General features: G+C 51.0%; 2 protein-coding genes across 10 annotated transcripts in view; both read left to right on the forward strand.

Annotated features, from left to right (window-relative positions):
- Mfn2 (mitofusin 2) overlaps positions 1-4,421 on the forward strand; it is a 34,405-nt gene extending 29,984 nt beyond the window's left edge. For all 5 annotated transcript variants that reach the window (XM_045149621.1, XM_045149618.1, XM_045149620.1 and 2 more), the window contains 2 exons: positions 493-627; positions 2,956-4,421. In XM_045149621.1, coding sequence (XP_045005556.1) covers positions 493-627; positions 2,956-3,025 — 205 coding nt within the window. In that variant the 3' untranslated portion in view covers positions 3,026-4,421. The remainder of the gene's footprint in view (positions 1-492; positions 628-2,955) is intronic.
- Positions 4,422-5,303: 882 nt separating this feature from the next.
- On the forward strand, positions 5,304-15,072 carry LOC101595334 (migration and invasion inhibitory protein). 5 transcript variants are annotated; one of them, XM_045149928.1, is made up of 10 exons: positions 5,304-5,384; positions 7,642-7,802; positions 8,924-9,280; positions 9,644-9,728; positions 12,529-12,637; positions 12,733-12,785; positions 13,043-13,172; positions 13,293-13,389; positions 14,439-14,588; positions 14,788-15,072. In XM_045149928.1, the coding sequence occupies exons 2-10, from the start codon at positions 7,689-7,691 to the stop codon at positions 14,872-14,874; spliced, it is 1,182 nt and encodes a 393-aa protein (XP_045005863.1). In that variant the 5' UTR covers positions 5,304-5,384; positions 7,642-7,688; the 3' UTR covers positions 14,875-15,072. The 5 variants fall into 5 exon arrangements, with proteins under 5 accessions (XP_045005863.1, XP_045005862.1, XP_045005860.1 ...); XM_045149927.1 differs by having other exon boundaries at positions 5,380-5,497; XM_045149925.1 differs by having other exon boundaries at positions 5,382-5,520.
- The last annotated feature ends 12,096 nt before the right edge of the window (positions 15,073-27,168 follow it).

Genomic DNA, 27,168 nt, shown 5'->3' on the forward strand with positions numbered 1-27,168 from the left:
ACCACACCTGACAGATACTGTTTTTTTTTTGGTGGGGGGGAATCTGAACACAGGTCATCACACTTGTGAAGCAAGTATAAGCAGAGAGAGAGAATGGGTACAATAACTTTTCTTACTGCTCTGAGCTAGATACTGCTTTGTCATATCAGTTGTCTTAAATGAGGACATGGGGACTTGCTATCAGGCCCTTCTCTTGTTCCTGCCACTCATGATGATAAGCACTGGAGTCAGGATCTGAATCCTAGCTTCTTGTGGCCAAGGCAGGTATCCAGTGCGCTGCTGTACCTCCCGTGGTGATGCCCAGTGGCTTTGGTGTGAGTGATTTATGGCTTCAGCAGAAGTCCCAAAAAGGGACTTAGGGAAGGGAAGGGGAGGGCTGCCAGCAAGGATGCAGTCCAGCTCAGCTGCTGCCCTGCCCTGTGCCCATTCAACCTCTGAAGGGGTCCAGCTTGCGCCACCACGTGCCGCTAGTCCCGCCTTTGTTTCTCTCAGGGAGCTGTCTGGGACCTTTGCTCATCTGTGCCAGCAAGTCGACGTCACCCGGGACAATCTAGAGCAGGAAATTGCCACCATGAACAAGAAGGTCGAAGCTCTTGATTCTCTTCAGAGCAAAGCAAAACTGCTCAGGTGAGATGGCCTGGCCAAGAGGGGGATTCTGGTGCTGCCCTTTTGCCTCGAGCATGGACGCTAGCCTCTCAGGTGGGGTTTAGCTCACTTGTGTTAGATTTTTGCCAGACGTAGTGTCATTGCACGGCTCTCAAGGTGCCTGCAGTTGGGTCAGGTGACACTGCAGTGCATGGGGGAGGGGTGTCCTTGCAAACTGCAGGCTCTCAGCACTTCACTTCAAACAGGCTGTCTCACTCAGTCTTTGATATTCCTGGGGGAGCTTGCCATGTCCTTCCCTTCCTTCCTTCCTGGTAGCGTATAGCTCAGGCTGGCCTCCAACTCAGTGATCCTCCTACCTCATCCTCCCAAGTGCTGGGATTAAAGGTGTACGCCACCATTCCTGGCCCCCTTTCTTTTACTACGTCTTTTGTATATTTGTGTCTGTGTGTGTGTGCGCGTGCACACCTCCATGCATGCCAGGGTTTCTTTGCAAGTTAATACTCTTTTGGCTTTATGTTTGTGGATAGGGAATTGAACCTGCTGTGGCAAGCTTTGCAAGTGAATGCTTTTTTAAAAAAGTATTTTATGTATTTATTTATTTATGAGTGAGAGAGAGAAAGAGGCAGATAGAGAGAATGGGTGCAGTAGGACCTCTAGCCACTGCGAGCAATTTCCAGATGCATGTGCCACAATGTGCATCTGACTATGTGGGTTCTGGGGAATTGAACCTGGGTCCTTAGTCTTTGCAGCCAAATACCTTAACCAGTAAGCCATCTCTCCAGCCCCTGTTTTTCCAGGTAGGATCTCACTCTAGCTCAGGTTAACCTGGAATTCACTGTGTAGTTTCAGGGTATCCTTGAACTCATGGTGATCCTCCTACCTCTACCTCCAGAGTGCTGGGATTAAAGGTGTGTGCCACCCAGTTTAGCCCCACTTTCTAAATAGGAAAACTGGGGTTGGAGAGATGGCTCAGCAGTTAAGGTGCTTGCCAGCAAAGCCACAGGACCCAGGTTCAGCTCCCCAGTATCCATATAAAGCTAGGTGCAAGAGGTGGCACATGCATCTGGAGTTTGTTTGCCGTAGCTAAAGGCCCTGGTGTGCCCATTCTCTCTCTCTGCCTCTCTCTCAAATAAAAATTTTAAAATATTTAAATTGGAAAACCAATGCCAGCAGAAGCTGAGTCACTTGTCTAGAGTCTCAGAGGAAATGACCAAGTGGGCTTGGGGTGCAGCGGGCTCTGAACTCCATATTGGGTCTCTTGCCCTATGTTAGACCCACTCCCTGCATCACATTCAGTTCCCCTCTGAGCTCAGGAAGTGGATATGGCTTCACCGTGTCCACCTGCAGGGCAGGATTGGAGCCAGGTCTCTAGTGGTCTCTAAGAATCATGATGCCTCTGTTAGCGGTTTGCTGGAAATGAGATCGTTTGGACGGGCCTGGTCCTCAGCTCAGGTCCTGCTCCTTCCCTCTGCTTTCCAGTGCCCCATTTCCTCTGGGAAGTGGGAGACTTCACAACAGCACAGCTGAAGGTAGAGGTACTCTTAAGGCCTCTGACTACCAGGCACTGATAACATCCGCACATGGGGACCTGTGCTTCCGGCCTGCCTCTGATGTCAGGCTCACTGGGGACAGAGCCAGGGGCGATTGTGATTGTAGGCTTTCAGCTGCAGCCCCCACCAGATCAGTGGACGTTCCCTCCGTGGCCTTGTGTGGGCGGATGTGCCCGTTCTGCGGACACACTGCCCGCTGGAGCTCTTGGAGGGGCCGGGCCATCTGATGCACCAGCACCCAGCCTCCTGTCCGTCATTCAGAAAAGCTGGCTTCCAGCAGCTCAGAGACTTGCCCTGGGCTGCAGCAAAACTAGAAAAGCTTGGAGCTAGGTGTGATGCCTGGCAGGGTGACGGCTATGAGTTCTAGGCCTGACTGGGCTACAGCATTAAGACCTTGTCCCAACCCACCCATTTAAAAGAAGCCTGACTCCACCCCACCACTGGGTGGCCTTGTTTAGCAAGTGATTCTCCCTTTCTGGATGCATTTTTTTTTTTTAATCTACAAGCAAGTAAATGAGATCATTGGAGTATAAAATGAGGCTATTTGGCCGGACGTGGTGGTGCACGCCTTTAATCACAGCAGAGGTAGGAGGGTCGCTGTGAGTTCGAGGCTTCCCCAAGACTACAGAGTGAATTCCAGGTCAGCCTGGGCTAGAATGAGACCCTACTTCGGTAAACAAACAAACAACAAAAAGAAAATGAGGCTACTTGTCATGTGACCTTAGCAGGACCAATGGCAGACAGGCTAGTATCACCTGTTACTGGTTCTTGTGGGTACAAAGTAACCATGTCTTTGCAGGAATAAAGCTGGCTGGTTGGACAGTGAACTTAACATGTTCACACATCAGTACCTGCAGCCCAGCAGATAGTGGGCACTCAGGACAGGGCCTGCATGGAAAGGGGACAGGACTGCCCACCTGCCATCAGTTCCAGTCCCTGGCCGCTGCAGATGGAATGGAAGTACCCACTGTCTCACACTGATTTGAGCCCTTCAGCACCAGTTAATCCCCCACTTCTGAAGGAAGACCCTCTGGCTCAAACCCCAAAGGAGATCTCCAGCAACCAGGCAGCATGGCACCGGAGGTCGTGTGAGGCCCTGTCAGCTTACCAGGTTCACTTGATTGATGGAGCATCCCTGCACTTGACAGGCTCTTGGATGTAGCCCTGCAGAATGACTGACTAGAGCCTTCCTGACTAGCAGGCAGCCCTTGCCCTCTCCAGCCTCAGCACACCTGCCTTCCTCGGCACCCCAGCTCACCTGCCGAGAGGCCATGCTGGAAATGACTGGACTTCTTCCCAAAACACTGAGTCTGCCCGGCAGCTTTAGTGCTTTGGCCCTTGCAGAGTCTTCTAGTTGTACTTTGTGGCCAGGCTCTAGAAGGAGGCAGGAGAGTGGGGACACTACAGCCAGCCCGAGCACAGGGAGGCGCTCAGGAGGGGGGTGTGGGTTGTGGCACAGGTGGTGCTGACAGGGCAGCCGCTGGCACCGTGCTGGAAAGGGACTTGCCTCCCTTTCTTGCCATCATGGCCCTTGGCCGGTTCGCCCTGGTTTCTTGGTAAGAACTGGTTGGGTCCAGGTGGTTAAAGGATGTAGAAGGAGGGATGGTGGAAGATAGGAGCTGCCCAGGATGACGGGAAGAGGTTGGTGCAACACAAAAGAGGGCCGTCCCTCTGACCTTGCTCTGAGACGCTTGCGGGCCCTGCTCCACTAACTTGAACACATCTTCACCTTGCTGCAAGCTCCCTTGGACACCATTCTGTGGGTTACTCCCTGTACCAACAACTGCAGCGGGCCACAAGACAGCAGGGGAAACCTGCTCCCACCCTCCCACCACCTGACCCCCCCAGAGTCTCCCTCTGCACGCTTGGTCTCTCTTGGACTCCTGCTGAGTGTTGGGATTGTTGCTGGTCATGGTGGGGAGGGCTGCAGTCATCAATGTATTGGTTGTCTGGAAAAAGCAGTGTTTAGCTGATAAAGCCTTTGTAGGACAGGTAGAGTATAGAGAAACCGCTGGTCCCTCCCAGAAGCCCACAGCCAGGGGTTCCGGAGCGGGGGTGGGGGGTGGGGAGAGGCACGTATACCACCACGGAAGAGACTTTCCTCAAGAAGTCTAGCAAAGCACTTTAGTTTCATGCTGCTGTGTGTTCATTCGCTGGGGTACAAGTGACCATTGAGCGTGCTTCTGGTGTATCTAAGGTGACATATTTGCCTGGACTGCTCCTGTATCTTATTGGAAACTAAAATAAAGCCCAGTTGTGACCCTGTGTGAGCTCTCTGCCCGGTAAGCCGGCCTTCGACACAGAACCCTGGCCTCCAAAGGACCAGGAGACCCGTATTGGTCCCTACACAGATCTCCATTCATGGTAAACAGTAGAAGACAGACTGCTCACCTCACTGCCTTCTGAGAATTTGCCTATTTGGTGGGTATTCCTGCCCCTCCACAGGCAAATAATATAAACATTTAAACAAGGGGCTGGAGGGTTAGCGGTTAAGGCACTTACCTGCAAAGCCAAAGGACCCAGATTCAATTCCCCAGGACCCGTGTTAGCCAGATGCACAAGGGGGCACAAGCATCTGGAGTTCGTTTGCAGTGGCTGAAAGCCCTGGTGCGTCCATTCTCTCTAAGTAAAAAAAAAAAAAAAAAAAAAATTAATCCTCATATCAAGGGCTGGAGAGATGGCTCAGTGGTTAAGGCGCTTGCCTGAAGGCCTAACGTCCTGGGTTCATTCCCCATTGTTCAACTCAAGTAAACCAGATGCACAAAGTGGTGCATGCGTCTGGAGTTCATTTGCTGCGGCTGCAGGCCCTGGTGCGCCCATCCTCTCTGTCTCTCTTCTCTCTCTGCTTGCAAATAATAAAAAAAAAAAAAAAAAAAAAAAGGGAAAGCGCGCAACCAACCATCACTCAGCAACCTGCCGCTTCAGGCGCTGAAATTCGCAGTGCTGCTGACCAATCGGAGCCATGGAAAAAAGTCGGTCGCGTGCCCTTGGAGTCAGGAGTTAGCCAATCAGCTTTAGCTTTCCCATGAATCCGCTCCCACATTGAAACTGCCGCTTTGGGATATGGACTAATCAGGGAGCGCCGGAGGAAGCCCCGCCCCACATCTGACCAATCAGAAGTGCCGGAGGAGGCCCCGCCCCGGAGGCGATGCACTGGGCGGGGAAGGCGGAACCCGGGCTGCTCGGGAGGCGGCCGCAGGGACTGCCCAGGTCGTCGGCTTCCGGGCGGTGAGTGTGGCGCCCACTGCATCCCGAGCGGCCCGCGGTCTTTTATCCCCTGCGCCCACAGATCCTGTTCTTGGCCCGATCTTTACCTCCTCTGTCCACACCAATGCGAGGGCGTGAGTGCGAGCCCCGTGTTTCTGTTAGTTCCCTGCAACCTGCTTTGGGGCCTGGGTGGGAGGGAGGGACGGCTGGGACAGGGCCGGAGATCCTCCTACCTCTGCCGGAGATGGACAGACTTTCTAAACGCAGGAGTCTGGGCCTGGGGTGCTCAAAAGAAGTGGTGAGCCAGACCAGTGCGGCAGCCGAAGGAGGTTTCCCAAGGTCTTGACCACCTTGAGAAAGGCTGGACAGGGCTGGAGAGATGGCTTAGTGGTTAAGGCACTTGTCTGCGAATCTTAATGACTCATGTTCGACTCTCCAGGTCCCACGTAAGCCGGAAAGGCTGGACAGTACAGGCGTTCCTGACCATGGACAGATAGGGCATCCGCAGCAGAGCAGAGAAACCACCCACCTAAGGCTAGCTTGAGCCAATGAGTTTATGGGGTCATCTTCACCTTCAGGACTGTGGGTGACTCAAAGGCAACCCATCGCTAATAAGCCCACCCAGTATGAGTGAGTGAAGACTCAGAATGCTGCTCAATTTGCAGGCAGCCCTACCCAGTCTCTCCTCCCTAACACGTGTCCAAGGGCCTGTGAGTTTCTTAAGCCTTCCTCCTCCCTCAAGGAGGGAATCTTGCAGTTTGGAGGAAGTAGCTACACTTTGGACCCACATTTTCGTCCCTCAACCCAGACTTTTGCCACTTTCTGGCTATGTGACTTGGTAGCTTGGTGGCAAAGGAGATGCTGCTTAAAGGTGTAAGATTCCCGGGGGAGGGGGAATCTTCCGTGGTGGGAGACCCGCGCCCAAGAACCAAGACCGAGCCACTGGATGCAAAGGCAAGAGGCAGCTTTATTGTTTACACAGGCGCCTGCGGGCACTCCAGTCCTTCGAGAGGCTGAGTGCGCCGGGCAAGGGGAAGGGTCTCTTTTTATAGAGTTAGGGAGAGCAGAAGCAGGTTTACAGAAGCAGAAGCATGATTTCAGTCCCAGCACTGGTTACTGGTTACTTATTAATAGACTTGGAGTCGGTGGGGATCCTCTTTTTTTTTTTTTCTTCTCAGAAGCATCCTGACAGGGTTATCTATAGTACATTAGGCGGAGTTTGTGGTCATGCCTGTCTGCATCTGGGGGTCACAAGGCTGTCTGCATCTGGGGGTCACAAGGCTGTCTGCATCTGGGGCTGTTTTTGGCTCCTGGTATTTTTCCATGGGTTTTACAAAGGCATGCACAAGCCCTGGGTTCACTGTCAGCATGGAAAGAAGCTGGGGAGATAGGAAAGAGAAATGTTACTGAGGTAGATTTACAAGTTATGAAGCTTCCCATTGGCTCTACTAGTCATTCTATAAGGAATTAGATTTCCACAGGAAAAAGAGTGTTCCACTATTGGCAGGCAAGGACACATTCCTGGCCTGGTTAGGACTAAGAGATGGTTGCTATGTAACTGAGTCTGTTGACAGATTAATGTTCACCTTAAAAAATTTTTATTCATTTATTTATTTATTTGGTTTTTTGAGGTAGGGTTTCTCTCTAGCCCAGGCTGACCTGGAATTCACAATGTAGCCCCAGGCTGGTTTCCAAACCTTGGTAATCCTCCTACCTTTGCCTCCAGAGTGCTGGCATTAAAGGCATGTGCTACCACACCTGGCTTGTTAAACATTTTTGTTTGGTTTTGTTTTGTTTTTTTTCAAGGTAAGGTCTCACTTTGGCCCAGGCTGACCTGGAATTAATTATGTAGTCTCAGGGTGCCCTTGAACTCACGGCTGTCCTCCTACCTCTGCCTCCCAAAGTGCTGGGATTAAAGGCGTGTACCACCACGCCCAGCAAAATTTTTGATGTATTTATTTGGGAGAGTATGGCCATGCCAGGGCCTCCTGACTCTAAACGAACTCCAGACATATGTGTATTTGACTTTCTGTGGGAACTAGGGAATAAGACTGTCTAGCAGACTTTGTAAGCATGTGTCTAACCACTGAGCCTTCTCTCCAGCTCTAATGTACACTTGTTTAAACCTAACAACATCCTGGGCTGCGCTGTCTAGCAGATGAGGAAAGAAAGGCCCACAGAGAGGTTAACCGCGTGATGTGGTGGCAGACCTTACTCTGCCATGCCATTCTTCAGGTAGAACCAAGCCTTGAGCACCTCCTGTGTATACCTCTTTCAGCCCAGGGCCAGTGACACTGCTGTGGGAAGCTGTGGTCCAAGTTTGGGATGGCAGAGACTGAAGACCTCACTCAGCTCCGGCAGCTCAACCTGGCACTCTTGAGGCAGCTGTGGGCTGGGCAGGATGCTGTGCGGCGGTTGGTGATCAAGGCAGCTTCAGAGGTAGGTGTCCACTTTGGGAATGCCTAGGGGTAAGGAAGGGGGCTTCCTGTCCCGTAAGATTGTGTCCAAGTCTCCAGAGTCTCATGAGCCTATTTTTTGTCACATTTTGCCTATTTTTTTTATTTTTGTTTTTTTCAGGTAGGGTCTCGCTCTAGCCCAGGCTGATTTGGAATTCAGTATGGGTCTCAGGCCAGCCTCAAACTCACAGCAATCCTTCTGCCTCTGCCTCCCAAGTGCTGGGATTATAGGTGTGTATTACTATGCTGGCCAAGAGAGAATAGACGCATTAGGGCCTCCAGCCTCAGCAAACACCAGATTTATGTGCCACTTTGTGCATCTGGCTTATGTGGGTCCTAGGAAGTCAAACCTGGGTCCTTTGGCACTACAGGCAAGCGCCTTAACCATTAAGCCATCTCTCCACCCCTGTTTTTTTTTTTTTTTTTTTTTTTTTTTTTTTTTTTTTTTTTTTTTTTTTCGAGGTAGGGTCTCTAGCCCTGGCTGACCTGGAATTCACTCTGTATTCCCAGGGTGGCCTTGAACTCATGACGATCCACCTACCTCTGCCTCCCGAGTACAGGGATTAAAGGTGTGCACCACTATACTCAGCTTCCTGTTGTTCTTTTAAAAATATTTTATTTTATTTATTTGAGAGAGAAAGTCAGAGAATGGGTGTGCCAAGGCCTCCAGCCACTGCAAACAAACTTCATTCCCCATCTGGTGCATGTGGCTTTGTGTTGGTACTGGGGAATTGAACCTGGGTCCTTTGGCTTTGCCAGAAAATGTCGTAACTGCTAAGCCATCTCCCCAGCCCCCTTGTTTTTAAGGTAGGGTCTCACTAGCCCAGACTGACCTGGAACTCACTGTGTAGCCCCAGGCTGTCAAGGGATCCTCATATCTCAGCCTCCCAAGTGGTTAAAGGAGTGTACCACCATGCCTGTTCTCAAAGCCTGTTCTCAAAGCCTGTTTTATTGGGGATGCAAAACTGTAGTCTTGGAAGGGACTAAGTGGGACACTGCTGAGATGTGAGCAGGCTGAGGACCTGGGCCCTGGTGTTCAGTACAGGCCAGGTAGGTGGGCACCAGCCAGTCTGACCCTTGGGTGACCTGAACTATTTTCTCCAGTCAAGCCTAGACTCCAGCCACAGCTACAGTTCGGCAACACCATTGTCCCCAAAGACTTCCTCTGCGTCCTCTAGTGCCTCCTGCTCACAGGACAGAAGCCTTGTGTGTGACCCACCGGATGGTCATCGAGGAGACACCTGTGATACAGCCCGTCTTGGTGGGGCCAGCTCCAGGGTGACCTCTCTCTCACCTGCCACGTGCCAGCACCCAGAGTCTCTGGGTGGAGTGAGGCCCCACTCAGCACCGTTGCCAGTCACTGGAGGTCTGAAGGAGTTTTCCACAGGACTGGAACATCCAGGAGTCTGCAAGACACAAGTCCCAAGGTCCATCCTGGGACGACAAAGCAAGCCATCTAAGGTAATCCAGGAGAGCTGGGCATCCGCTAGTGGGGCTGCCTTGAGCCTCAGGACAGCCTCCTTAGTAGGGAGTGAGGCTTCTAGAAGGTACAGTGAATTGGGTCCAGTGATGGCTATTAGTTCTTCGACAGCACCTGCAGAGGTAGAAAGTGAGCCCCGTTTTACGGATGGGAAGACAGGTTCAGAGCCCAGACTTGTTCAAAGCCACATGCATGTAAAGTAGGATCAGACTTATCTTCTGGTTCCTGAGCCCTCAGCTGAGCTTGGGTGGAGGTCAGGATGCAGCCCTATTCTTCCCTGAGGTGGGAGAGACCTTCTCAAGGCTGGGCCTGCTAGCCTAGTCCTTTTGGTCTTCCTTCTTTAGCTCAAGGTGACCTTCTGTCAGGAGTCCGCAGTGCCTGAGAGCAGCTGGCGCTTCCGGCCGTTTCTGGGCTATGACTGGATTGCAGGTGAGGAGGATGGGCCTGCTGCTCTAATGGCAGCCTCAGTACAGATGGAGCCTCTGTTGAATGAGTTAGGACGGCCGCACTTTTGGGGATTAAAAATTGTGTGTGTGAAGGTGATGTGCACTTCCATTTGGAGGCCAGAGGAGGAAGTTCTCCCTGTCTCTCTATCTCCCTCTCTTAGTTCCCTAAGGCAGTCTGTTACTGAACCTGGAGCTCGCTATTTTTTTCAGTTAGACTGGCTGGCCAAGCCTGCTGTGATGGCGCACGCCTTTAATCCCAGCACTCACAGGCAGAGGTAGGAGGATCACTGTGAATTCAGTGAGCTTGAAGACTACGTAGTGAATTCCAGGTCAGCCTGGGCTAGAGTGAGACCCTACCTCAAAAAAGCGAACAAGGGGCTGAAGGGATGGCTTAGCGGTGAGGGCATTGCCTATAAAGCCAAAAGACCCAGGTTCAATTTCCCAGGACCCATGTTAGCCAGATGCACAAGGGGGCGAATGCATCTGGAGTTCGTTCATAGTGGCTGGACCTGGTGCACCCATTCCCCCCCTTCTTTCTCTGTCAAATAAATAAATTAATTAAAATAAAATATTAAGAAAACAAAAACGCAGCTAGACTGGGTGACCAGGGGTGCCAGTGATCCTCTGTCTCTGTCCCTCTTGGTGCTTCGTCTCTGCCCCACAGTGGGGGTTACAGGCATGTGTGGTCATGCCCTGTTTCCTATGTGGGTGCTGGGGATCAAACTCAGGTCCTCATGCTTGCAGAGCAAGCGTTCTTCCCCAGTGAACCATCTCCCCTGTACCTTTTGGAACACTTATTAAGGCCAGGCTCCGCCCATCTCTACCTGGACAATCTCTGTTCTATTGCTCAGCCTCCTTTGGCAACCTCACTCCTAGCTATTCTCGAACACTCTGAGCACCTGCCTGCCCCAGACTTTTGCACACACTCTCTCTCTCTTTTTTTAATTTTTTTTTTTTGAGAGAGAAAGAGAGAATTGGTGCATCAGGGTCTCCAGCCACTGCAAATGAACTCCAGATGCATGTGCCACCTTATGCATCTGGCTTATGTGGGTCCTGGGGAATTGAACCTGGGTCCTTTGGTTTTGTAGGCAAGGGTTTTAACTGCTAAGCCATCCCTCCAGCCTTTGCACACGCTTTCTGCATCTGTTATGGCGGTTCTTCCTGGGAGGTCCATGTGGCGGTCATCAGGTGTCATTTCCAGCGTCACGGGTCTCAGAGAGGCCTCCTCTGGCGCTAGCTGCCTGACTTTGGACTCTTGCTTCCCCGAAAGTGCCAGCATCCAGGCTTGGTAAAAAGAGTGAGCCAGGGCTGGAGAGATGGCTTAGCGGTTAAGCGCTTGCCTGTGAAGCCTAAGGACTCCGGTTCAAGGCTCGGTTCCCCAGGTCCCACGTTAGCCAGATGCACAAGGGGGCGCACGCATCTGGAGTTCGTTGGCAGAGGCTGGTAGCCCTGGCGCGCCCATTCTCTCTCTATTCCTCTATCTGTCTTTCTCTCTGGGTCTGTCGCTCTCAAATAAATAAATAAATTAAAAAAAAAAAAGAGTGAGCCAGTTGTGGTGGCACTTGGGAGGTGGCAGCAAGATCAAGAGTTAGTGCTAAAGCTGGGTGTGGTGGCACACACCTTTAATCTCAGCACCTGGGAAGCAGAGGTAGGAGGATCGCTGTGAGTTTGAGACTACCCTGAGACTACCTAGTGAATTCCATGTCAGCCTGAGCTAGAATGAGACCCTACCTTAAAAAGTGCTGAAGATGCTCAATTTATAATAGCTGGGAAATGGAACCAGCCTAGATGTCCCTCAACTGATGAGTGGATAATGAAGATGTGGCACATATGTACAATGGAGTTCTACTCAGCGGTAAAGAAAAATGAAGTTATGAAATTTGCAGAAAAATGGATGGACCTGGAAAAGATTATACTAAGTGAGGTAAACCAGGCCCAGAAAGCCAAGCGCCACATGTTCTCCCTCATATGTGGATCCTAGCTACAGATGATTGGGCTTCTGTGGGAGAAGGAAAATACTTAGTAGCAGAGGCCAGTAAGTTAAAAAGGAGATATAAAGGGAAGAGAAAGGAAGGGAGGAGGGTACTTAATAGGTTTCTATTGTATATATGTAAGTAGAAAGATTGAGATGGGGAGGTAATATGATGGAGAATGGAATTTCAAAGGGGAAGGTGGGGGGGGGGAATTACCATGCGATATTTTTTTATAATCTTGGAAAATGTTAATAAATATTTAAAAATTTTTTTTAAAAAAGTGCTGAAGAGATGGCTCAGTGGTTAAGACACTTGCCCATAAAGCCTAACGACCCAAGTTCAGTTCTCTAGTACCCTTGTAAAATAAGACGCACAATGGCTCATGTGTCTGGAGATCGTTTTCAGTGGCTGGAGGGCCTGGTGTGCCTCTCTCTCTCTCTGCCAGGCATGGTGGCACATGCCCTTAATCCCAGCACGTTGGAGCCTGAGGTAGGAGAATCACTGAGTTCAAGGCCAACCTGAGACTAACTGTAAGTGAGCCTGGGCTAGAACAAGACCCTTCCTTGAAAAACAAACAAACAATAAGAGTTGGAGGCAGCCTGTGTGACATGGGGCCCTGTCTTGGAAGTGTGGTCCCTAGTAAGAGCTTTGTGCGTTTTGTCTGGAGGACTGCGGCAGGGCAGGCCAGTGCTGAATTAAGCCTGCAGTTACAGTGGGTGGGGGGTGTCCTCTGGCCTGTGTGCGCCATAACGCGACTGAGGCAAGGTTCCAGTCTGTGCCCTCAGCTCCCTGGTACTTTGCCCACACCAGGGTCTCTGGACAGCAGCTCTTTGGTTAGCAGTGAGTCCGAGGCCTTCTTCTCCACCCTGCAGAAGTTCCGGGACTGTAACAAGGAAGACTGTTTTTGTGATTCTCCCAAGTGAGCAGGGGCGGTGAGGGTGGGTCAGAACTGGAGGGCCAGCAGGAGACCCCAGGGCCCGGCCTGCTCATCTCCTCTTCTCTTGCCATCCCCAGAGTTGGGTTCCCGAGACTGCACGAGAGTGACGACATCGAGGAGGACCATGAGTGTGAGCATACTTCAGCCTGGCCCCAGCCCTCAGGCAGCGTCTCAGGCAGCTCGGCAGGCTGAGTGGTTAGGGCCAGGCCTTTCTGGGCTCCAGCCCAGCCCTCAGAGCGCTTGAGTGGATGTAACTCCCCTTCATTGATCATGGACCCCAGGGGCTGGGAAGAAAGGGATCCGAGACTTGTTGTCCAGTGTGTGGTGACCAGTGTGGTTGGGGACAGCCAGGCCTGTGGAAACTGCAGCTTCTCTTGTCCCTTGCAGGCGTATACTGTTACCGTGTGAACCGGCGCCTGTTTCCTGAACCAGCAGATCCTGGTGCTCCCTGTCGCCTGTGTGGGATACCCAGAGACCAGCGGAATCCTGAGACCCTGGCAGAGCCTGCCCAGGTCAGGTGAGTGGTCAGAGCTTTGGGGCCCCTAGGGTCTCACTGGGTGATAGCGGTCAGGGAGACAAACCTGGCTTCGGCTAGCTTTGAGGCTGTGTCCCTTCCCCCCCCCCCCATGCCTCACAGGGTGAGCATCCCGCTCTGCCTCCTGGACCCCCCACACCAGTACCGCGTCCACCGGCGCAAGAGCTTTGATGCCTCTGACACGCTGGCTCTGCCGCGGGTGAGCCACCGTGGGGAGCTGCAAGGGAGTGTGAGCAATACCAGCGTCCCTAGGCCCACAGAGGGAGTGTACCGGGGCTCTTGAGTGCTGGCCGGCCTCTGCCGTCACCTGGGCAGGGACAGTGTGTAGCACCTGCCCCTCACCACAGTGTCCCTGGTGGATGTCTGCCTGCACACTGCTGATGGGTCCCATTTGCTGGGCTCTAGGATGATGGGTGGCCCTTGAGGATTCCCCAGAGTCCCACAGCAGCACCTTTTCCACCCTCTTCCCACGTGGTGACTGAGGCAGAGTTGGGGAAACGTGCTTCCATTGCACTTCTCGTTGGTTTTTTTTTTTTTTTTTTTAAGGTAGGGTCTCACTCTGGCCCAGGCTGACCTGGAATTCACTCTGTAGTCCCAGGCTAGCCTCCAGCTCACAGTGATCCTTGTACCTCTGCCTCCCAAGTGCTGGGATTAAAGGTGTGCACCATCACGCCTGGCTGCTTCTTGTTTGTTTCTTTATTTTTACTTATTTATTTATTTATTTATTTATTTGAGGGAGAGAGAGAGAATGGGCACACCAGGGCTTCCAACCACTGCAAATAAACTCCATATGCTTGCGCCCCCTTGTGTATCTGGCATACGTGGGTCCTGGGGAATTGAACCTGGGTCCTTTGGCTTTGCAGGCAAACGTCTTAACTGCTAAGCCATCCCTCCAGCACCTTTTTTTTTTTGCTTCTTGTTTCTTGATCACAATCAGAGTCAAAGGCAACCAACCCAAGATACCTCCCTGCTCTTGGTTGAGGGCAAGGCAGTTGCACTTGTGGGAGGAGAAGGAAGAGATGCCTGTGTGTTCTCACTGATCTTGGGGTGGACCAGGGTAGTGGGATCAGCAGAGACTGGATACAGAAGAGGCTCAGGGTGACCAGTGTGTAGACATCACCTTCTGTCTCGGGGATACTGACTGCTCAGGGGGTTCCTCCTCCTCAGTAGGGGGACACAGTCCCTCCCTGGAGCACACTGGTTGGGGAGGAGGAAGAGCTGCCTTTTTTAACCCTTTGTTCTCCATAGCACTGTTTGCTAGGCTGGGACATCCTGCCTCCAAAGTCTGAGAAAGGCTCTGCCCTCAAGAGCCTGGATCTCTGGTCCTCTGTCTCCTCTGGGGTCCAGCATCAGCAGCTGCTCGGCCCAAGGTCGTCGTCCTGCCTGGTAGGACCTGGGGTATGTCCCAGCTTGGGGTGGGAGATAGGAGAGACGTGTAAGTTGTTCTTCTGGCTTTCCCACTCTTCACCACCTGTTCTGCTCCACCCAGAAAGATGACCTTGACTCCAAGGGGTAGGAGGAGCTGAGACCAGAGCAGGACACCACTTGTCCCCTGGTGACACCTGCCCCCACCAACACTTCTTCATTCACCTTCCAGGCCATGCTGTCACGGGTCCCGCCACCCACTCCTATCTGGTCAGAGCCTCAGGTCCCTCGACTCCGCATCCCCCAGCAGAAGCCCTGAGGCCTGACCACCCAGAGGAGGACAGTGTTCCTGCTAGCGTTGCCCAGTTGGAGGTGGCTCTGCCTGCCTTTCTGTGTGAAGCAGGTGGGAGGGTCCCGGCCTGGTCTGTCTACTCTTGGTGTCTGGAAGTGGGCATGACCAGGTGGAGGGGAAAGGCGACACTGTGACTAGTTTGTAAATAAAGCTCAGGTTTCTGTAGTGTCTCTGCTTTCCTGCTAGTGCTCCTGGTGCTCAGGTGTCCTCCACCTTCCCTCTGCCAGAGGAGACAGCGGACGACTGGGTAGTGTACACCTGCATTGGTGCATTTTGTTTTGCTTCAGGCAAGATCTTACATAGCTCAGGTTGGCCTCCAACTGTCTGTGTAGCTGAGGATGACATTGAACCTCTGATCCTCCTGCCTCTACCTCCTCAGTGCAACATCTTACCCAGCTCAGGATTGTAACTTCATTTATTTATTTATTTATTTTGCAGTTCCCAGCTCTGGATAAATGGCTCCCAGCTAGGTGAGGATACGAGGTTCCCCAAGACAGGCTGGGGCCAATGTTATGGTAATATTTCAGGAAGGGACTCTGCTGAAGCTGTGTGTTATGTTGAGTAAGAGAGAACTCCTCTTTAAAAAAAAAAATTGTTGTTTATTTTTATTTATTTATTTGAGAATGACAGAGAGTGTGTGTGTGTATGCCAGGGCCCCCAGCCACTGTAGACGAACTCCAGATGCATATGCCACCTTGTGCGTCTGGCTAACATGGGTCCTGGGGAATCGAGCTCAAACCAGGGTCCTTAGGCCGCGCAAGCAAGCACTGAACTGCTAAGCCATCTCTCCAGTCTGAGATCTCTTCTTGATCTCCAATACTAAATCTATCAATAAAAGGGCTGTCTTAGGATCCTTAGTCCAGGTGGCTCCCACAGGCCCTGCTCTGGCCCAGTTTTGGGAGCTGTGGGTGATCCAGACCCCCAGGAAGGACTGACAGGGAGACAGGGCTGAGTACTACATTGGGGGCAGGTTTGGACTCAGAGCGCTGTCCACGGGGACACAGGAGGGTTAGGGTTAGCTAGACCTCCCCTAGCTGGGAGCTGAGGGTGGAAACCGAGGTGCACAGGAAGCCCTGTTATGGTCACTGACAGTGGTCTGAGGTTGGGGTGACAGTGACAGGTGCCTGTTAGTGGCTTCAGTGGTCTTTGGGGACACCCCTGTGTCAGGTATCGAGCAGGGCCCTGACCACAAGTTATCATCAGTCTTGTCTATGAGTACAAACAGGCTTTCCTTCCCAAGCCTCTGAGACAAACTGTTCACCTCTTCAGACCCTGCTGTCTAGACAGGCTGCAGCTCCCATCAGGAGGCCAGTTTTAGCTGTCCAGGGCTGGAGTCATGGCAAGTCTCACCCTGTGGAAGGCAAGAGAATTCTCCAGCTGTGTGTTGGAGAGAAGGCTCAGCAGTTAAAGATGCTAGCTAGCAAATCCTTCAGGCCCTGGTTCAGTTCCCCAGTGCCCATGTAAAGCCAGATACGCAAAGTGGTGGATACATCTGGAGTTCATTTGGCAAGAGGCTCTGGTGCACCCATTCTCCACCCCCCACCCCCCTCCTTGCAAATACATAAAAATACCTTAAAAAATTTTCCAGGTCTAATCATCTATGTAGCAGTTACATTCTTGTTGCTGAGACAAACCACCAGACCAGCTGGGTATGGTGGTTGTAGCAGACAGCTACAGGTTCGCTGAGATGAACTTCCAGACCAGACACAGTTATGGTAGAAGGGATATTTCTTGAAGCTTACAGATCCAGGGGAAGTTCCATAAATGGCAGAAGAAGCTGGCCTGCCTTCATAGGTCCAAGCAGCGAGAAGTACAAGCCTAAAGCCAAAAGCCACAGCACACTTCATGAACTCCAGCTGGGCATACTTCACATATCTTTAAATTGAAATCTGAAACCCACCACCACACCTTAAGATCCACTCAGTGACTCTGCCTCCAGCCAGGTGGCTGCAGATGCAAACTACAAACAATAAAGAACTGAATATATTGGGGGCCATCTATTCAAACTACCACAGTGGCTCACGCCTTTAATCCCAGCACTGAGGAGGCAGAGGTGGCATCACTGTAAGTTTGATGCCAGCCTGTGACAACATAGTGAATTCCAGACCATCTGGGCTAGAGCAAGACCCTACCTCGAATGCCCCCTCAAAAAAAAAAGAAAAAGAAAAAGAAAAGAAACCAACCCAGAAGCAGCTTTTGAAAGGAGTTTATTTCTAGTTTCCGGGAGATGATTGATCACAGTGGGGAAAGCGTGGCAGGAGCAGACAGTCAGACATCACGTCTACAGCAGCAGGGAGGCGGTAGAGTGAGCTGACTGCTGCATGTGGGCTTAGACTGTAACATCCCACAGCCCGTTCCTGGGGATGCTTCCTCCAGAAAGGCTCCACAACCTTTCCAAATAAAACCACTAGCTAGGATTGAGTATTCAAACACATGAAGCTACAGGGGACGTTTGACGTTCAGACCACCACAGGCTCCATTGTGGGCCCAGTGCCGGTGTATGCAGAGCACTGGCCTGGAGCTCACCATCCGCTCCTGCCCTGGGTTAGTTCTGAGACTTGCTGGGTCTTGGTCTCCTTGTCTGTAGATTGGGGCTATACTGCTGCTTACAAAGGGTTGTTTGGGTGGTGGAGTGAGATGACTGGTGAAATGTCAGTGCCTAGCACTTAGCAAGGGTATGTATGGTCAGTGGGAAGCTTGGCCCACCCCACCTGGTCTGATAAGGAATGAGAGGGGAGGGAAAGGAAATTTTCAGGGAGAAGGCATACCACACAGCAGGGGTATGACAGAGCATCTATAAACTGAGGGACCCTGGGGGCAACAGCCTCCAAAAACAAGGAGAGGCATGTTTTCTTAAGAGCCCTTCAGAGACCCAGTCCTGATGTAGAATTCACTATGTAGTCTCAGGGTGGCCTTGAACTCCCAGCAATCCTCTTGTCTCTGCCTACCAGGTGCTGGGATTAATGGCGTGTGCCACCATACCTGGTTCATAACTTTTTTTTTTTTTTTTTGAGGGAGGTTCTCACTCTAGTTCAGACTGATCTGGAATTCATTTCTGTAACCCCAGGCTGGCCTGGAATTCAGTGATCCTTCTACCACTGCCTCCAGAGTGCTAGAATTAATGATATGGGCCACTAAGACTGACTTCTTTTTTATTTAAATTATTTTTACGGGGAGGGTTCAAGATAGGGTCTCACTCTAGCTCAGGCTGACCTGGAATTCACCATGTAGTCTCAGAGTAGCCTTGAACTTACAGCAATCCTCCTATCTCTGCCTCCCAAGTGTTGGGTTTAAAGGTGTACGCCACCATGCCAGGCTAAGAAAGGGTTTATTTTGGCTTACAGACCCGAGGGGAAGCTCCCTGATGGCATGAGCGGAGGGTGGACATCACCTCCTGGCCAACATCAGGTGGACAACAGCAATAGGAGAGTGTGCCAAACACTGGTAAGGGAAAGCTGGCTATAATACCCATAAGCCTTCCCCCAATGATTTACTGCCTCCGGGAGGCTCCAGTTCCCCAATTGCCACCAGCTGGGGACCTAAGCATTCAGAACACCCAAGTTTATTGAGGACACCTGAATCAAACCACAACTGCTAAGCCATTTCCCTAGCTTGAAGCTCTGGATTCTATCTCCAGTGCCTCATAAACCGGAGGTGACGTCTACCTATAATCCCAGTGAGAAGATGCCATCTGTAAGCCAAGGTCAGAGGCCTCAAGAAAGCATCTTGCTGGCCCCAGAACCTTGTGCTCTGCCTTGCAGCGTGCAGTATCACTTGGAAAGAGCACTGTGTGGCTGAATCCACCATCTGTGGCACTTCGTCCTGGTGGCCTGAGCAGATGTATGCACTCTGTATACTACACATGCTATGGGGGCCAGAGGAGGTAGCAAGGAGGAAGGGAGGTGGGGGAAGGAACCTGTGCCAAGTATGCCAAGCACCATACTCCATGGTCCTCAAACCCCAAAGCTGCCTGGCCTGCGCCTTGTCTCACACCTACCAGTGTCAGCCGTTCCAGTCCCATCAGCACGTGCAGGAGAGAGCTGTAGCAGATGCCCTCAGTTAGCTGGGACAAAACAGAAGTAGCTGAAGGGAGGAAAGGGTTTATTTCAGTTCAGGGGTGTGTGTGTGCATGTGTTTTGTGGCAGGGTCTCACTCTAGCCCCGGCTGACCTGGAACTCACTCTGTAGTTCCAGGCTAGCCGTGAACTCAGTGATCCTCCTACCTCTGCCTCCCTGGTACTGGAATTAAAATTGTATGATACCATGCCCTGCCAGGCTTACACTTTTTTTTTTTTTTTGAAGTAGGGTCTCACTCTGGCCCAGGCTGACCTGGAGTTCACTCTGTAATCTCTTAGGCTGGCCTTCAACTCACAGTGACCCTCCTACCTCTTCCTCCCCAGTGCTAGAATTACAGGTGTGCTCCACCAGGCCCAGGCTTATAGTTCTAAGAAGTTTCATTGTGAAGAGGGCATGGCAACCGGCTCACGTTTTTACACATCAATGGCACAGAGAGAACAGTATGAGCTAGCTTTAAACACCCAGTGGGGCAGGACTAATCAACCTCAAGGCCTGTCCCCAGGGACACACTCCTCCAGCAAGGCTCCACCTCCCAAAGGCTCCACCAGCTGAGGACCAAGTAGGAACTTAATCGCAAATACGTGAGGCTATGAGGCACATTTTACATTAAACCACCAGAGGCCCCCACTCTACTCTCACGTCTGCCTGGCCACCAACAATCTGGGCTTTGGTTTCAGTACTCTTAGTGTCTGGTGTGCTGGAGACTGTAACCGCAGGTACATCCATCCCAAGAACTGCTAAGTCCCAGAGCTCATGACCAGTAGAGCACCCGCTGTGTGTGGATAATAACAAGGAAGAAGGTGCCTGTTACAAGCTAGGAGTGGTTCAGAGAGTTCTGAACTCTTCAAACTTCAAAACCTCCAGCCAGGCTTGGTGGCTCTCACTTGTTCCACACTGGGGAGGCTGAAGCAGGAGGATTGCTGTAAACTTGAAGCCAGATTGGCTTATAGAATGAGAGTGTGTCTCAAACAAAACAAGAGGTGGGCATAGTGATGCATGTCTTTAACTCTGGCATTCCAGATGTGCGGAGGCAGGAGGATCAGGAGTTTAAGTCAATGTGACATAGTTTAATAACAGCCTGAACTACATGAGATCCTGTTTCAGAAACACCAGAACCACTGGGAGTGGTGGCTTCTACCTATAATCTCAGTACTCAGGAGGATGAGATAGGAGGATCACCATGAGTTCAAGGTCAGTCTAGGCTAGAGTAAGAACCTACCTCAAAACAAACAACAACAACAAAAACCACACACACACAGGGCTGGAGAGCTGGCTCAGCTGTTAAGGTGCTTGCCTGCAAAGCCTAAGTATGCAAGTTCCCAGTATCCAGGTAGTGCCAGATGCACAAAGTGGCATATGCATCTGGAGTTCATTTGCAGTGGCTAGAGGCATAGCCATTTTTCTCTCCTTCTCTCTTACCTGCTTCTGTCAAATAAAATAATTTTTAAAAAGAGCAGGAGAGCCAGGCATGGTGGCACATGCCTTTATTCACATCACTTAGAAGGCAGAGGTAGGAGGATTGCAGTGAGTTTAAGGCTACCCTGAGACTACATAGTGAATTTCAGGTCAGTCTGGACTAACCCTACTCAAAAACCAAAAACAAAACAAAACAAAACAAAACAAAAACAGAGATGTCAAATATTTTATTTATTTATTTTGGGGTAGGGTCTCATTCTAGTCCAAACTGACCTGGGACTCACTCTGTAGTCTCAGGCTGGCCTCAAACTCACAGTGATCCTCCTACTTCTGCCTTCTGAGTGCTGGGATTAAAGTTCAAATATTTTTAAAAATACTTTATTTTTTAATTAATTAATTTATTTGACATAGAAAGAGGGAGAGAGAATGGGCACACTAGGGCCTTCAGCCACTGCAAACGAACCCCAGATGCATGCACCTCCTTGTGCATCTGGCGTACGTGGATCCTGGGGAATCGAATCTGGGTTCGTTGTAAGCAAATGCCTCAATCGCTAAGCCATCCCTCTAGCCCAAATATTTTTAATTTAATTTAATTATTTTCAAGCAGAGAGAGGGAGACAGGAAATAGAGAGAGAATGGGCACACCAGGACCTCTAGCTAGTGCAAATGAACTCCAGATGCATGCGCCCCCTTGTACAGCTGGCTTATGTGGGTCCTGGGGAATTGAACCTGGGTCCTTTGGCTTTGCAGGCATGCACCTTAACTGCTAAGCCACCCCTCCAGCCCAAGGTCAAATATTTTTAAAAACCAAAGCAAAATGAATACCAAACAGAAATAAATAAAACTCAAAAGAACTCATTATGGAAGTAAGGTCATTTCCCTATTTTGCAAAACAGGGCAGTGGAGACACAGCAGACGGTGTGATTTGCTCCAGGCTGCACAGCGAGAGAGCAAGCCTGGACCGAAAGCCAGACCCCCGTGAGCTTTGGGGTCCACACTCTTGGGGTGTGTTACCGTCCATCCGTCCTGCAGCTCCATCCTCCTGGGTGTGCTCCTTTGTTCCCAGAGAGGCCGCTGTGCAGAGAGCAGTGGGCTCCGAAGTGAGATCCCGCCTGGCCCTTCCCCAGGCGCCAGTGGCCCCCTGAGCCCCACCCGTGGAGGCGTTACCGTGGGCCAGGCTGCTTCGAAGCTGGTGTGCAGGGTGCTCAGTGCTGCTCTGGCCACACACTTGCACACACACCCCTTTTTGCACACACTTTCACATGCCCCCACACTTACACTCACATAATCTTAGCACATACACCCGTCACCCTGCACACAGATGTGTGTGCACACAGACTATTGTGCGTAGGTTTATGATCTCAAAGGTACAATCCTTATTCTCACACACACACACACGCCTACAAACACACTGCACACAGGCTCATTTGTAAACACTCCCCTCACACACTCCTGCACAAACGCACTTATATAAGCACTATCATACCCCTCCAGTCCTACACTTGTGAGCACACACCTCACGCACACACACGTGTGAACGCACATGCCTGTAAGGATACTCTCATGCGCACTCTCATACTCACGCCTTCTCGCATGTGCACACATGTGCACATGTACACACGCACACGCATGTGCTGCAGGAGATCCTGTCATGATTCCCCAGAACTGAGTCATTTAACCCCCGCAGGGCTGCGTGGCTTTCACAGAAGCCGCCGTTGGGCTTCTCTGTAGCTGAGGCCTTGAACTTGGTTTCTCCGTCTCACTTTTCACTCTGACTACAATGGGTTGCTCTTGATCTTTCTCATGTGGTTTTTAACAGCACCGGTGGCTGTCGCTGAAACCTCAAACCTCGGTGCCACCACCTGCTTGTCTAGTCTGTCCACTTAGGCAGGGAGAGGCCCAGGACTTCCCTGCTGGCCAGCCCAGCGGTTTAAGAGTTGGGAGATTAGAGGGGAAGGGGGGCTCAGGACGAGAAGTGATGTCATAAGGGAGGGGGTGGGGACAGACCCCAAGAGTACAAGTGTGTCATTCAAACTTCCTCATCTCAGCGGTTGTAGCCACTCCAGAAGTGTTTGTGTGGTGAATTCTGAGGTGTGCTGGCTGGAAACCCCTGCAGTGCACTTGGGGTCACCAGCTGATCACTGAGCTTCCCCAGGCATATGCTGCCACCTGGGTACCCCTGGTGTGGCACCCCTCCCCTCGCCAGAAGGTGTGGGGGTCTCCCAGCTGGCATTTGCACACCCTTCCTGCAGCTGTGTGGGGTGCTTGCAACTGAGGTGAAGCTGCTAGCGGGGTGACTTGGTGAGCCACCTCGTGGCCTCACAGGGAAAGAGGCTCACGGGGCCACAGGGTGTGAGCACAGGGTCGAGGACAGCTTTGGGGCAAAGCGCATGCCACTCACTTAGAAATGTTTTGGTCCCCAGCCCAAGGGCTTCCTTCTTCCTCCCAGCTTGTGTGGTGTTTGGGATAGCACAGAGAACCAGGAGTGCCAGGAAATCGAGCTGTTCTGACATAGGGTGACCTTGAATTTCTGATCTTCCTATTCCTACTTCCCAAGTGCTGGAATTATAGGCATGTGACACCACGCCCAACCGTTTTCCCAACTCCTTCCTTATCCCCTTTCTTCCTCCCCTTCCTTCCTCCCTTCCACAATTCCTTCCTCTTACTCCTCTTTGTTTTTCAGTGCTAAAGATTGAACTCATTCTTATGCCTGCTAGCTAGGTGCCCTACCACTGGACCCCATCACGTTTTTTTCCTTTTTTTGGTTTTTCAAGATAGGGTGTGGCTCTAGCCCAGGCTGACCTAGAATTCACTTTGGAGTCACTATGGAGTCCTTGAACTCATAGCAGTCCTACCTCTGCTTCCTGAGTGCTGGGACTAAAGGCATACACCACCACGCCCAGCCAATTTTCAGATTTTTAAAAAGCATTTTTATTCATTTATCTGAGAGAGAGAGAGAGAGGGAGAGGCAAATAGACAGAAAGAGAATTGGTGTGCCAGGGCCTCCAGCTGCTGCAAACGAACTCCAGATGGCTGCATTCTAGCTGACCTGGAACTCACTCTACTCCCAGGCTGTTCTCAAATTCACAACAATCCTTCTACCTCTGCCTCCCAAATGCTGGGATTAAAGGTGGGCACTACCACTGGTAGAGGTAGGAGGATCACTGTGAGTTCAAGGCCACCCTGAGACTACATAGTGAATTCCAGGTTAGCCTGTACTAGAGTGAGACCCTTCCTTGAAAAACAAAAACAAAAGAAAAGAAGATGGTGTGCATTACCATACCTAGTTTCTTATGTACGTGTGTGTGTGTGTGTGTGTGTGTGTGTGTGTGTGTGTGTGTGCGCGCGCCTGTGCATGCGCACGCACCAGGGTCTCTTGCTGCTGCTGCAAACAAATGCCAGACACTTGCTCCACTTTTTGTATCCAGCCTCATGTGAGTGGCCTGAAAATTGAGCCCTGGGCCCACAGACTTTGCAAGGAAGTCTTTAAATACTAAGCCATCTTCCCAGCCCCTCACTTCCTCCTTTTGGTTCACTCTGGGACCCCGTCTCATGGGTAATTCATCATTCAGGGTAGGTTAAATCTCTCTGGAAGCACCCTCACCACCATACCCAGAGGTACGTTTCCATGGTGATTCTAGCTTTATGTGGGTTCTGGGGCATTGAACCTGGGTCCTTTGGTTTTGCAGGCAAGCACCTTAACACTGAGCTATCTCTCCAGCCTACCATGGTGATTCTAAATCCAGTCAAAGTGACAGTGAAGATTGACCATCACACCGGCACATAGGTCTGGTGCGAGTCTCCACTTGTGGGGTTATATTTTAGCATTCAAAATGTTTTAGATTTTGAGGTGCTTTGGATTTTGAATTTTTAGGTTTAGCAGTGTGAGAGCTGTTATGTATCCAGTAGCTGCTCCTGTGTTACTGTCTGCCCAGTGACCAGCATTGGGAGCTAGGAGATAGTGGGAGCAGATTTACATACCCCTTGGCAGGGAGTGGTTTTCTTTCTCCCATTGCAAAGCGTTCTTCTGGGCTGGAGAGATGGCTTAGCAGTGAAGGCATTTGCTTGTGAAGCCTAAGGACCCAGGTTTGATGCCCCAATTCCCATGTGCCAGATGCACAAGGTGGTGCATATGTCTGGAGTTGGTTTGCAATGCCCATTCTCTCTCTGCCTCTTTTTCTCTCTCAAATAATAATAAATGAAATATTTTTTATTTTAAAGGAAAGCAGTCTTCTAATGCAGTAAAGAGCATTTTCCCAGGCACAGACTGAATCGTTTTGCCAGGAAGTCTGTTGTGAGATTGTGAGGCTCCTATATTTGGCATTCAACACCATCACAGTAGGCTCCATTGCACCCTACAAGCTTAAAGAGCCGGGAACTAGAAAGTGGCCAAAAAATTAAGCCTGGTGTGGTAGTGAATGCCTGTAACCCCAGCATACCTGGAGCAGAGGCAAGAGGATTGCTTGAAGTTTTAGGGCAAACTGGCCTCAAAAAGAGGGAGGGGTTGGTCATGGTGGCACATGCCTTTAATACCCAGCATTCAGGAGGCAGAGGGCGGATCACCTTGTCAAGGCCACCTTGAGAGTACTTAGTGAATTCCAGGTCAGTCTGGGCTGGAGTGAGAGAGGGCAGGGGCTGCAGCTCCCCTGGCGGGGTGTTTGCCCAACAGGCATGAAGCCCTGGTTCTAGTCCCAGCACGCCAACACCGTATACACTAGGCACAGTGGAGCGTGCTAGCAATACCAGCACTTAGAGGCAGGAAGATCAGGGTTCAAGGTCATGTTTGTTATAAAGTGAGTTTCAGAGCCATCCTGGGCTACCTAAGATCCTGTCTCTAAAATAAAATAAATAAAGTGGGGAGTGGGGAGAAAAGAAAAACAGAAATTAGACCAAAAAAAAAAAAAATCCCCTGGCCTTTAGGAGGGAGCTTGTCTTTTTAGCAAGAAGACTGCCCACTGGGATCTGTCTGGATGTGGCCATTTAGGATGGACAAGTTGAGAAATGCCTGTGTATCCAGAGCTGGGCAAAGCAATTAGCACCTCCTTTCTTTCTCCCTTCTTTCCTTCCTTCCTTCCTTTATTTATTTATTTATTTATTTATTTATTTATTTATTTATTTATTTATTTATTTATTTTTTTGAGGTAGGATCTCTATCCCAGGCTGACCTGGAATTCACTATGTAGTCTCAGGATGGCCTCAAACTCACATCCATCCTCCTACCTCAGCCTCCCAAGTGCTGGGATTAAAGACGTGAGTCACCATGCCCAGCTTCTTTCATGTTTCCACAGCCTTATGAAGTGGGCACCACTGTAGTCTGCATTGTGGAGATGTGAAAACCAAGGCCCAGTTAGGTTTAACCAGCTTGCTCCAAGTTGTTCTGCTGTGGCCATGCCAGAGGCAGGATTTGAACCCAGTTCTACCTACCTACCTTTTTCCAAACACCCCCTCCCCTTGTTTGTTGTTTTAAACACCCAGATACCTCTAACCACACTTTGATTGGAAGCACATGAAGAAGGTGTCTGTGTGCTACTCATTTTAATCTGAGTCCTGGGGAAGGCCATGGGGACCCACCACTTGGGCCTGTGGCCCCATGCAGGGGCCTGGAGTTGGGGGAGGGGAGCTGGCCTGGTCATTTGGAGATGAGGGGCCCCTCTCTTCGGCAGGGCATAGGCCCAGTGAGCTGCTAGGCAGCCTGAGGCTGGGTTTGAGATGACTCACCGGCTGCTATTTCTCACCCAGCATTTCTCGGTCTGATTGGGCTGGTAGGCCAAGCCTCCTTCCTTCTCAGAGCCGAGTCAGCAGCCTGCATGGCCCTGCCTGCCTCTGACCTCTGGAACTTGCTCCCCTTGCCCTCGATGATGCCTAGGGGACCCCTGGGACTGCTGGAAGTCCCCCTAATGCCCTTCTTGAAGTCTTCCCATAAGCCCCTCAGCCTACCCTGGTCTTCCTTTGCTTCAGATCTCAGCTTGGACACCACTTCAGAAAAGCCCTCCCTGACCATCCACCCGCCACAGTCAGACGAAGCTGCCTCGCAGTCACCAGCCTCTCTAATGACAGTCAACTCCCCAGCCCAGCAGGAGCCAAGCACAGCTGAGAACTAACTGTCTAGATTTCTCAGCACAAATCAGGGCAAATCTCAGTTCTGTTTTTTATTTGTTCCTATTTATTTATAACCAGAGAGAGAAAATGAGAAAGAGAGAGACAAAGGAGGGAGAGAGAGAGAGGGAGGGAGAGGATGGGCATGATACGGTTTCTTGCCAGCGCAAACAAACTCCAGACACTTGCGCCACCTTGTGCATCTGGCTTTGTGCGGGTACTGGGGAAAAGAACCCTGAGTGGCAGTTTTCAAAAACAAGCACCTTCAACCACTGAGCCATATCCCCAGCCCTTTTTAAGTTAAAAAAAGAATAAGTTTATTTATTTATAAGCAGAGAGAGAGAGGGAGGGAGAGAGAACAAGACTAAGTTGCTTCTCCCCCGCCCCCCGACCCCAGAGGTAGGGTCTCACTCTAGCCCAGGCTGATCAGGAACTCACTCTGTAGTCCCAGTTTGGCCTCCAACTCACAAGCAATCCTCCTACCCCTGCCTCCTAAGTGCTCGGACTAAAGGCCTTTGCAACCATGTCCGACCTAAATCTCAGTTCTGTCCCAAACTTCACCCGGAATATGGCCCTGTCTCTCTCCACCAGGGTCCTGATTGGATGGAGAGGAACCTTCATTCTCTCTGCCCTGGATGTGACAGGAGGCTCTTTTGAGGCAAGCCCAACAGAC

Source organism: Jaculus jaculus, chromosome 5 (genome assembly GCF_020740685.1).
Source record: "Jaculus jaculus isolate mJacJac1 chromosome 5, mJacJac1.mat.Y.cur, whole genome shotgun sequence".
Classification (NCBI taxonomy): Eukaryota; Metazoa; Chordata; class Mammalia; order Rodentia; family Dipodidae; genus Jaculus; species Jaculus jaculus.

Bases quoted from the DNA above. Each gene is read 5' to 3' on its own strand.
- LOC101595334 (XM_045149928.1), top strand. From the start codon at position 7,689: ATGGCAGAGACTGAAGACCTCACTCAGCTCCGGCAGCTCAACCTGGCA. The intron at 12,638-12,732 runs GTGAGCAGGGGC...TGCCATCCCCAG, and splicing joins TGTTTTTGTGATTCTCCCAA to AGTTGGGTTCCCGAGACTGC. The intron at 14,589-14,787 runs GTATGTCCCAGC...TTCACCTTCCAG, and splicing joins CCTGCCTGGTAGGACCTGGG to GCCATGCTGTCACGGGTCCC.